The sequence below is a fragment of the Megalops cyprinoides genome, chromosome 3 (genome assembly GCF_013368585.1).
Source record: "Megalops cyprinoides isolate fMegCyp1 chromosome 3, fMegCyp1.pri, whole genome shotgun sequence".
Lineage (NCBI taxonomy): Eukaryota > Metazoa > Chordata > Actinopteri > Elopiformes > Megalopidae > Megalops > Megalops cyprinoides.
The window spans coordinates 52,790,726-52,802,968 of NC_050585.1; the positions used below are offsets into that span (position 1 = coordinate 52,790,726).

A 12,243-nucleotide genomic window follows, 5' to 3' on the forward strand; every position below is an offset into this window, starting at 1 on the left:
TTTTTCCATCTTTGTACATCTCTGTGTGGAAGATAGTTTACTTCTAAAAATATGATGCCACTTCCACATAATGCTGCTTCTCTTATGAGTCCAGCCATGACATGGGCATTATGCAAGCATCCCAAAATTTCCCTTATGCAATCAACCTGAATACCTGAAGAGGGATTTTTTGGAAGCTGCAACTACTTTGCTGGCTTTTTTTTTAGCCCCCAAGAGGGCAAACAAGGTTGTGCTGTGCCCTGCTGCATTATGGGTAACCAGGTCAGTGAGTCAGTGAGTGGGTCTCAAATCAGTTGGTGAGTCAGCCATTGAGGGAGTGAGTCAGTGAGTGGGTGAGTCAGTCAGCCATAGAGGGAGTGAGTCAGTGAGTGGGTGAGTCAGTCAGCCGTTGAGTGAGTGAGTAAGCGAGGGAGTGAGTCAGTGAGTGGGTGAGTCAGTCAGCCGTTGAGTGAGTGAGTAAATAATGCAGTGAGTCAGTGAGTGGGTGAGTCAGTCAGCCGTTGAGTGAGTGAGTAAGTGAGGGAGTGAGTCAGTGAGTGGGTGAGTCAGTCAGCCGTTGAGTGAGTGAGTAAGCGAGGGAGTGCTGTGCCGTTTCTAGGGCTCGTTCCTCCAGACGCAGCCAGAAAAGGACAGACGAGCCCGGAGACGTGACTGGAATGTCGAGCTGCTCCACAGCGTTGAGCGGCACACCCAAAGCTGGGGATTTAGAATTGATTGTCATGGCAGTGACTTCCCCTCAGAGTCTGGCAAATCCTGCTCATTTCCCATTCTGCAGCAAACAGCTCGCCCCCCCAGCCCTCCCCACCACCACCTCACCATCCCTATTTATGCTCCTCAGAGTGTGCAATTTCCGCTGCCTTTCTCTGCCTCCTTGTTTTTTTCACTGTGCCAGCCCTAATCCTATTTAGAAAAGAAGAATCTGGGTTAGGAACACATTTGTATGTCTTGCATTACGGTTAGTTAAGTCTCAGTTGGGCCTTGTTTTATCTCTTCTGCATGTTCCTTTGCCTGGAGGGGGATGCCCCCCCCCCCCCCCCCCCCCCCGCCACTATCTCTCTCTCTCCCTCTCTCTCTCTCTCTCTCTCTCTTGCTCGCTTGCTCGCTCTACCCCCATCTCTATCGCTCTCCCCCTTCGCTCTCTCTGTCTTCCCCTCTGTCTCTCTCTCTCTCCCTCTCTCTCTATCGTTCCCAGCCTCCAAAGTGTGTCTGCTAAATAGGGAAATGGAGCATGCAGTGGGGCAGTGGGGGGAGAGATGATTTTTAGGACGTCAGCATGTGTCTGAGGGCTTCAGTGACACAGAGCTGGGAGAACATAGAGAGAAGGAGATGCTAGTAATCCCTTTCCCTCTCACAGAATGCAAACTCACAGCACAGAGAGCTCTCCTACAAACTCACAGCACAGAGAGCTCTCCTACAAACTCACAGCACAGAGAAACTCTGTGCTAATCGATAGAACTTATGCAAGGGTTTCCTTTTTTGCTGACATCATAGGCTTGACAAATACTGAAACAGATGAAAAATGTTGCATAAAAATCAAAGAAGGTTCAACACTTTGGTTTGGTCATGGTGAGGACAAAGAGCTTTCTGGGGGCTGGATTTAGGGTTTGCTTAAAGACCATTGCAGGACAGTGGTTAAAGGAGCTGAGCTTGTAACCGGACAGTTGCAGGTGCGAATTCTGTATGGGGTCCCTGCTTTCCACCCTTGAGCAAAAGTACTTTAACCTGAGCCCCTGTGAGAAGCCAGGTGCATTATGGGATTAGGTGTAAAATGTCATGTGCTGTTCAGAGATTAATTGGAAGGGACTAGTTCAATATGAGGTTGGGCCACATCCCAAACCTCTCTGTCTATAAATGGCATTTACAGTGTCATAAATAGGTCTCCCTTAGATTGCCGGAGAAAAGGCCTCTCACCTGTGTGGGCACAGAACAGTGAGGTTTGCACTCAGAAGAAGCCAAGCTCGGAAATGGAAGGACGTTGAGACTGCCGATGTTGAGAGATGCTGAAGGGCATCCTCTCTTGTGTGTTTTGTGAGTTTACTCTTGCTCGTCAGAGCAGGAGGGTGTTATTAAATATGATGTGAAGATCCCTGGCAGCTCTGTTGTGGCTGCAGCACAGAGCACAATTCTGGCCTAACAGCAGTTTGCAAGGTCCCCATGTGTTTACTACTATTCTCAAAATTGTAGCATTTGCTTAAATGGCACTTCAGATTAACGATTCAAATCTTGCAGTGTAACCAGTGGAGATATCTCAGCCTAATGCATTTTTTGTTAGTTTTTGTTAGTTAGTTTGTTTTTCACATCAGAAAAATTCAACAGAAACACGTTCTGAACGTCATGGGATCATAAGCCACACTGATGAGGACGACTGCCATCAGCCAATGAAAAAAAATGTTGTAGCAACTTTTTTCCCTCAGGAGGAAGCAAGAAAGCAAGGGAGAAAGATCCTGTTGCGCTGAGATGGCACATCTCCCTAACGAAGGCTCAGTCCAAAACGGCGCGGTGTTCTCACCAATAAAGATCATTGTGTGAAAACACAAGGCCCCTGAGTGTTGCTGAACTTTATGAGGAGGAAGACAGAAGCGGCGTGTCAGAAGCACACACAGGAGGGACGTGAGGAGCTTTTCAGCTGTAAGAACAGGAGTGTTTATTACACGCATCCACAGGGACCGACCAAAACAAACAACACAGCCGCGATAAGTGGAGAGAAAGGGGCGGGTGGCCTCGCAGAAATGGCAGGTGATTCTGTACATCCCGGAGTTACGCTCTGCACTTTCAAAACTCGGAGTGAAGCCGCAGAAAAGCAAAAAGCCGGCACTGTTTGGGAGCGTGTGTTTTCTTTCCAAACCTGTGCGGTACGCCAACCCCTGACCCCAGCAATTCTGCATAACCCAGCTGGTATATTGTGTCAGGTACAGAGACACTTGCTTACAGAACTGCGACTGTCAGTGCTCGGTGTTACTGAAAATTCTGATCTCTCCCGTTCACATCTCTCAGAACCTGATTTATTCGGTTCAGTTTTTATTACGAGCAGAAAAGCAGGCTGAATGACAGAGAGGGAGAGAGAGGGAGATAACCTCCGTCATCCGTACTTATTATTGTCAGTGGAGGGGTGTATCCAAAATGTCAGATGTTTTAGTCGAGCTTGGAACCCACACACCTCTTAAGTGCGCACATGAAAAATTGCAGTTGAAGAAATGCAATATCCCCCTTGTTGTCCTGCCCACAAAAAAAAAAAAAAAAAATGGCAAGGTCCTGACTGCCACTGCCCTTGTCTTTGAGCTCACCTGCTTTCGCCTGGAGCAACACTTTGTTGATGGCAATGTCATGCACATTAATAACCAAAAAAGTAACGTGAACATGAAATCTGTGAATAAAAAACAGGTGAATAGAATCCATTTATTCCCCTGGATGATGCAGGAATGCACGCTTACATATCGAAATGTATGCCCCTTTCTGATGTCTTAATGGTGATGGTTTTTCAGTGCTGCTGTGTGTTATTTATAGTGTTTCTCTTATAGCCCTATTCATTTCCCACACCCTCTCCATTCTCTTTGCTTTATGCTGTGTGGAACAGTTTCTTCAACTGACAAAATACAATAAAGCCTGAAAGACTCACGGGCTATTTACATCTTACACAGTCACTCTAAATTCTCCCTGTCTCCAAATTGCTTTAGCCTTTAGCATAATGGCTTCTATACAGTTTCTCCATTCCCTTTTCCCTCCTCAAACCTTTTTCTGGATCGCCCTTTTCTGTTGACATGCAACTGTAACACCCATTCAGCAAGTCTGAACTGTTACATAGTGAAGTTCATCCAATTTAAGCACTGTGCTTCATGAAATAATAATGTCTTAAATGAAGAAACCCATTATGGCTTTTCTTTGGTTGTGTGGATTATGACAATTATTAAGATTTTGGGGAAAAATGTTCCAGCTGGACTGTTAACGAGCCCCTTTCTTTTATCATTTTAAAGTTTTTTCTAAACGGGGTGTTTAGCGTGTGTGTGTGCGTGTGTGTGTGTGTGTGTGTGTGTGTGTGTGTGTGTGTGTGTGTGTGTGTGTGTGTGTGTTTGTAGGGGAGCAGTTGATGGGTTTTACAGCGTGATCTCTGCTCTGAAACTGTCTTTTTGTCTTTGCAGGTGACTCATCACAGACTGGTAAGACAGCATCCTTTTCCTTTTATGCACACACCACTGTCACACACAGCTGTCCTCACATTCTGACCTGATCCCAGATCAGACAGACTGTGGAATGTACGTGTGTAGCGCAAAGCTTGACTTCCAGGCACTGATGTTGGGTCATCACGTCTCAAGTGTCCTTTCTGAAGTATTGGAGTTCCCTTTCTTCTGCCATTCTAATGTATAAACAAAGCTTGAATAAATCCTCAGTTTGCTTTACATTTGAACATAATAGTGGCTGTAATGATTGCTACTTGTGAAGCATAAGCATAGCAAACAATTTTCCAGTGTTTTGTTGTTGTTTTTCCCACAGTGGTTTTTGCCATGCGTTTCCTATCCAGCTCAAGGTTTTCAGAAATGAACTGTTATTTTGCATATTCTAGAGCTGTCTGCTTATTTATTTCTTTATTTGATTTGATTTGTGATTAATCTGTGATTGGGTGGAAACTTGAAATTGACAGGCATCTGCTCAGAGGTTTTAAAAGAGGAAATCTGAGATACAACAGCCTTCAGTTCAGAGGGAATGAAGTCAGTTTTGGAGATTTGGCAGAGATTGCTTTGATCTCTTCATCAAATTTCAGGCCCATTTCTGTGGCCCAGTTCCACGGTAAGGGAACAAACACCATAACTACCCAGGTTTAATGCGGACGCTTCTGCTACACGCATTCAGAAATATAGATTTTCCGAGAGCAGGCTGATGTCTGATTTCTGTGCTGAATTGTGTCTGCAGAGATGCTGTTTTTGTGATCTCTTTGTATGGGAATCTGGACGCGTTTCAAAGGACTGTGAAGAATGATGGCGGTCGCATTTGTGCTCGGTTGGGGGGAGTGTAAACCTCAGAGATGGCTTGCTCTGAGGCTGTAGACTCTGTCAGCTCACGCTTCCTGGGGATTGCTTTGTTATCCTTTGTTTTTTAGCCAGTCGGCTCGCTGGCTGATTGCACGAGTCCCACGCCTGTCGTATTCGCGGCGAGCCATCACAAAGCTTTTATTTTTCCATCCTTAGTCGTCCTTAGACAAAACATGACGTAATGTTTACAATTCACTCGAGCGTGAAAGAAATATGTTGGGTGTAGAGCCTAAAACATGCTGTTGCGTGGCTCTCAGTCCCAGCCTCTCTGCGATGGCGCTGTTGGTTATGGGCTCTAGTGCTGCACTGGGTGCTCCTCACTCGGGGTGACGGGAGGAGTACTACTCCAGGCCAGGTTTTACATCATACCTCACACTGGCCCACACATTGCAGCTATGGCATTAAAACTGTCTGCATGACAATTAGACTGGATGTGGCTTAATTTAGGTATCATCGAGTCAGATGTACTTAAACCTGGAATTTGTGGGTACAGACCCATAGGCTGTTACAGCTAAGCATTAAAGTGCTTTATTGTGTACTTGTGTGGCAAAGTGATTAATGAACTGAATTTATCCAGAAGTTAACTTATCCAGAACCTACTGTATGCAGCAGGTCACCAGTTTGAATCCTGAACAGGGTACAGCACTCAGACTTTTGAGCGATTACTGTCTGTAATGAGCACTCAGCTGTTCAGACGGCCGATGTGTGAAATCTCGGCTCTGCCAGTTGCTCTGGAAAAAGGCACCTGCTAAGGATGTAAAAATGGGATTTATTTGGCGGGTTTTGTTTTATCCGCGAAGGGAGAGCGATGGTTGGCATGACTCTGCGTTGCCTCGTAACTGAAAGTGATGCCAGGAGCGAGGGGTGCTGCCAAGGTCGAATATTCAAAGCCCCATATCGCAAAGACTGGGAGGACCAGGGTTCGGTGTGCTGGAATTCACTGCGAAAGCACCCAACGCTCTTCCCCCTCTCCGCAAGCGAAACGCAAACGTGAACGGTAACCCGCTGAAGTCCAGGGTCCGAAACGAGCGTTTTGGTGGGCTAGCCAGGGTTGCTGGTAGATGAAAAAAATCACCAGCCTGTCGGATTCTTTTCCAGCCAGAGTAATTTATTGCGAATCAAGCCACGTTTTAACTGGATCCTGCGAGTTGCACATCTGCGTGGTAGCAATATCGTGCATCAGAATCTAAAATAGGCTATAGCTAACCAGCAAGAAAACGTTACAGCTAAATATGACAGCTAAAATGCTTGGTGCTGTAGCTAGTTAGTTAGCTAGTTAAACAGATTATATAAAAACATTAAGAATCGATTAATTGTAATTAAACTTCCTCGCAGCCACTCTGAAGTTTCCAGATTTTTATATTCCAATGGCATGCGGGTCTGCCGTGTGTGTGTGCCGTCTGTTCACTGCGTTTAGTCAGTGTGTCCACGTTTTTGAATCGATATGACAGCCAGCTATCAAAATAAACCATGTGAAAAATACGTTAGTGACTCTCGGACCAAAATTAGCTGCTTGGTTGTCGAATCAAGCCAAATGGTCCTGCAGCAGATGAACTTGCATCGCGCTGTCTTATGTAGCTCGTAACTGAACAGACTTCCACAACTGTAAATGGCGAAAGGGTCCTGCAGTCCTTACTTTCAGTTAGTAAAGTCATAAACGATTGCGTTTTACAGGGGCATGAAAAGCACCCGCCAGAGTGGCAAGTGACCCCGAGAATTTAACCAGCCAAAGAGAAAATCTACCTGCACTCTCGGGTTGGTGGGGATTCATTTCAGACCCTGTCACAGGACACGCAGATTTGTGCCGCTGGTGTGTGTGCGTGTGTTTGTCTGTACAATAAAGCGTTACACTTAAAATATTAATTGAAACACGCCCCCGTCTGTTTTGAAATGTGCTGACATGATACGGCGCTCCGGGTTCGGATGTGCATATCGGAGACGCGCGGGACGGGGGTGCGGTGATGTAATGTGTGCTTGGCAGATTTAAGGCTAAGGGAGGACTGGGATGGTCGTGCAGCTGCGGGTGATCACGGTCCATTTCACTCAGATCATTACAGTACACTCTGAGTCTCTGAGTCTAACCCCCCCCCCCCCCCCCCGCACACACACGCACACACACGCACACGCGCGCGCAGTACTGCAGCCAAAACCAACCACACACACACAAACATCACGCTGCAGCCAGAAGCAACCGCACAAACGCACACACGCAGCACTGCAGCCAAAAAGCAAAAACAAATGCGCACACACACCCACACACATACACAATACTGAAACCACAACACCACGCGATGTAAAAAAGAAAAAAAGAGTCTGAAACGGGAATTCCCAAACCTCATCAGAAAGAGCTTTGTGTGTTCTATCTCCAAGTACAAATCTGTGGCAAAATGCATCCATGCTAACTGCCAGTCTCAAGGGGAAAGGTATCATTGTGGTATTAACCCGATAAAACGACCTGAAATTATTAACCTGCTAAAATTACCTTGTAATTATTTTTAAATCACACAATCCGCTGTTTTGGCAGTCACAGAGCCCTGTTCTGGTGAACAGCCATCTCATTAAAAACATTTATAAGCCTTTGCAACTATATACTAACGACCACAAAGAATACAACAGTTCGATATGAGGTGATTGATGACATATACAAGGAAAAAAAGTGTTTTGGAACCCACTTATTTTGTTTGGAGTTTTGGATAAATGGTTGACATTGGTGACTGGGTTCATCTCCCGGTGGAGCACTGAGATTGTACCCTTGGGCAAAGTTAACCCAAACTGCCTCAGCAAATATCCAGCTGTATGTACAGATAACATGTAGAAACCATAACGGATGCAAGTATCCCAGATCAAACGCATCTGCTAAGCAAACTGGTTTGTTGTAGTGTGTTGAAGTGTGAAGAAGGCATGTTATAACATTATAACTTCACATATTTTAGGGGTTTGTAAAAAATGCTGACCATCAGGGATCAGAGATGGAGTAAATCCAGGCAAAACAAAGGGTAAATGAAAAGTTGATGTCACAGCTATGCTATGCCCTGGGGCAGATAAGGCTACTCGCTAACTTTGTGATCAGTGAATGCACACAGCTTTCCAGTTCATCTCTTCCAATTCGCAAACCTGTGATGCAGAGAGAGCTGAAAGGTAGCTGCATGACATGACTAAACCCTCCCAGAGCATGTTGTGGGCGTGCAAACACACAAACACAGACATAACTGTAATGTTACCCAGGTGCTTTCGGTGTTGCCGGGGGTATCTGACTTTTAATTGGCTCCATTGAACAGATGTGACTACAGGATGAACATGATGAGGTCAGGATATCCAGACAGGACAGACCAATGGCAAGAGGTATTGTTAGGGGATTGTGATGTAGTATTTGTGAGGAAGTAATGGGCAAGGAAAATTAAGATGGAGAAGAAGAAGCAGGAGAAAAAGTCTTTTTTTGTGTGTATTTATTGTGAGATCTTATGAATGTCCAAAATGAAATCCTACCCAATCCTGGAAAATACTAGAGGGAAAAAAGAAAAATATAATAACTTCACCAAGAAAAGCTAATGAGAAATGTCTTTTCAGTGGAATAATTAGGTGCCGGTGCACTAAGTAGTTAATTATTCCAGTTCTTGTCTGTATCCCCAGACTCACATTAAAGTTTCTTTTTTAATGGAAAGCCATTGTAAATGTGTGAGAATCACCGTTTGATTTCTTGATTTAATTAAGCAAAGAATGTGAATCTGAATGTTAATTGTATTTTTTAAAGAGTGGTAAGAATGGAAAAATAGCCACCACTAATAGTTTATTTGAAGTATGGCTTGCATTAAGGGCATTAACAAATCTAATCGTAAATCGAATTACACCGTGGCTGTAATGGAGGAGTGATTACCGTTCACACCTCATCTTTCACATGGCAGTAAGACTGAAGTCAAAGAGATGGCACATCACGACTTAAAAAAAGCCCCATCTGAAAAAACTAGCTCTCGCAGCAAATGAGTTTGCTGGGAGAGCTAGTTTGCAAGTTTGCTTCATGTGAATTTCTGCATGAAATCTGCTGAACTAAGAGAGGGTATGCATTTGTCTTCCTCGAAGAAGCTGGAGTTTGAAAAACGCCTGTATGCATTTATTTATTTAAGTTCTATTGCTGCAGACAGTTTCTACAGGAGCAGTACTGCCATACTGAAATTCTCAGCCTGATCGTTGGAATACGTCCAAACATGCAAGCAGAGTTTCATTGCATAAAACAAAAGGGGTTTAAATCAGGTTCAGTAAAAGTTATCCTTTGTTTGAATAGTTCTGGAACAGGCCTGGGTTTTTAACAGTGCTGTCAGAAGCACTCACATGGTGTGAAAATCGACCATGCTGCCTCTGTGCGTGGAGTGCATTCAGTCAAAGAAGCTTTGCAGCCCCTATCTTGTGTGCATGCCAGTTATTTTCTGCTATTAAGCATATTGCATTCACACATATTTACATCAATTAATTACAATGATTTTTTTTTTCCAAGTCTACACAGGCGTTTTGTTTTGTCTAGTTTTCTTTGATTTGATACAATGCATACTGGTCTTTTCATAGAATGCCTACTAAAAATATGCTCAGATTAATTTCATGAACACATTGACCCCCTTATTCCTCTGGATCTTTAAATGGTCTACTCTGCAAAAAGGTTTAGGGGACACACGTTCTCTGCCAAACCAATGGCCTAGCAGGAGGGCACCAGTGTGGTGTAGTGGTAAGGAGTAGGTCAGCAGTGTGGTATAGTGGTATGGAGCAGCAGTGTGGTGTAGTGGTAAGGAGCAGCAGTGTGGTGTAGTTGGTAGGGAGCAGCAGTGTGGTGTAGTTGGTAGGGAGCAGAAGTTGTAACCAGAGGGTTGCCGGTACATATTCTAATGATGCTGTTGCATCATTAATTGAGAGGTGGCTTTACTTGTGACGGCGTTCTGTGACGTACGGACAGCTGAATGTGCTTTGCAGGGGAATAGCAAGCCACCGGAGTCATTGAACTCTGCACAACAAAGATGAATGCTGAATCTCTCCCTGGTGGAGCCAGGTGCTTCACCTGTATCGCTTCAGTAAATCTCCTGCCCTCTGTTTGATAAGGCCATCTGCCTAGCGCATAAACGATACCACAGAGGGCCGGAACTGCTATTTCCTGTAATGTAACCCCGCCCCCCTTTCCATTTGGTCTGGGGTCAAAATGCATCATACAACTGTTCATTTTGATTATTCAGCTGAATTATCTGTTTTCATTAATTAAAAAAAACTTTTTATATCAGGTTGTTTGTCTTTAAAATCAAAATCATTTACTTTAATATGGCTGCATTTTTAGTCAGTCTCTGGTAGATAACGTGTATAATCCTGGCCACTCTAGTGACACTGACATGGAGAGAGGCCACACCATGTTCCTGCTTTGAGAAAGAAATAAACAAGTAAATACATATGAAATTGCTTCATAACCTCCTCCGCAACCAGCTGTCAGAGTGTGGAATGAGAGACGATGGCCTTTGACCCCGGGATGGTGAGAGATATGCTGGTGTCAGAGGAGCCCTGAGAGAGCTATCCGCGCCTTTACTTTACCAGGAAACGTGCACTGAACAGCCAGACAAGACGCGAGAGAGGAGAGACTTCATTTCCGAGTCTCAGCTGCCGAGCCCGTCAGTGTGATGTTTACACAGTGGCCTTCCCGCTCCCCGATCACCGAACGCTTTCATGAATAAGAATAAAGGGAGAAACCGCGCTGGGGTGTGTAATTTCATTACAGCGGTTATCCGGGTGTAAAGGAAACAGAGAGAGGGGAGCCCAACAGATGAAAACGCGCTTAAGACAGCGAGAGAATAAGGCAGCTCGACCGAGCAGAGCCCAGCGATGTCAGCAAAGATCACAGGATTTAGTAATCGATAGCAAATGTCCCGGGGCACCGGTGAACACAGGAACACAGGAACACGGGGGTGTTTTGTTCCTTTCTGTGTTTTTTTTTTTTTTTATTTTGTTTTTCTTCAGTTGTTCCTGACTGTGCAGAATGCAGAACAAGGCAAATGCGGTTTGCTGATTTCTGCATGTTGAAGCTGAGCTTTTCTCATTCCTGTTATCTGCTTATGCAAATTATCACGGCGATAATCGATAATCGCAGTGTTTCGGTGTACCGAGCTAACGTTCCTGGCATAGGCGACGGGCATGAGCCCTCCGGATGGGTGGACTGTGTGAATGACGAAGGTGCTTCAGAATGCTCGCCTAGTGTAGCATAACATCTCCGCATGGGACACTCTGATCAGGCGCGAATAAAGAATTCCTCATGATCTGAATCCCATTCCTGAGGCGCAAACTGCTGTTACTTTTACTTTTACCTGTTTCACCTTCCCCCAGCTCTGTCAGCGCTGACTCCCTGTGAGCACTGTGTACATGACTGCTGGGTGCCAGAATAAGTGCTTATGTTTATTAAATATGCTTCTGTTCAAACCTACACTGCTAATATAGGTAAAATATAACAATACTCTTGAATAAAGTAGGGGCAGTACAAGATACTTATCCACCTGAGTCAGCGACTTAATATCTGAAACCAATCCATAAACTGTGTTATTCAAAGAAAGGTGCTTTGATTGGTCCATAGCGACCAATACACAGCAGAAGATCAACTTTTCCTGGAACTGTTTAAAACCAACTAAATTTGATTTATTTATTCATTTATTTATTTTCAATTTCAATTCGAGATTCACTTCAGGCCATAAGCCTGTCTAAAATAATACCTGATAAGAGTGTTTCTGGCCTCTATTTTTATTAAGTTCAACAAATTTCCCTTTACAGGGTAAGTTATGACAAATTACATGATGTACTGTAATATGGTAATAGACACAAAACTGAGCAAAAATGGGCCTGCCTTGTTACCTCTGATTAATGCAATGAATTGGAAATGAGAATACCACAATAATGACCAAAATATGACATTTTAGGTGTCTTAATAAGCTGCCACTTCTAGCCTGTCTCTAGGTTAAATTATCTCTGTTAGGCTTATTTGCACCTATGGCCTGGCTGTGCTGTATTTGCAGGAAATATCATCTAGCTGCCGGTGCTCGTGCTTTCATCCTTATGAATCTGTTGGAAAAGCTAAAGGGAGTCATGCCAAAGATGATATGATTTTGCTCTTATGAGGTACGAACACTACTGGAACTAAATAAATATTTTATCCTCACAAAATGTAAATACATAAAAATTTACAGTGAACGTGATATGGTTTGGATAT

The 12,243-nt window shown here is 44.2% G+C and overlaps 1 protein-coding gene across 7 annotated transcripts in view; it reads left to right on the forward strand.

Moving 5' to 3' along the window:
- nrxn2a (neurexin 2a) overlaps nucleotides 1-12,243 on the forward strand; it is a 575,558-nt gene that overhangs the window by 166,776 nt on the left and 396,539 nt on the right. For all 7 annotated transcript variants that reach the window (XM_036523412.1, XM_036523417.1, XM_036523416.1 and 4 more), the window contains one exon: nucleotides 4,137-4,154. In XM_036523412.1, coding sequence (XP_036379305.1) covers nucleotides 4,137-4,154 — 18 coding nt within the window. The remainder of the gene's footprint in view (nucleotides 1-4,136; nucleotides 4,155-12,243) is intronic.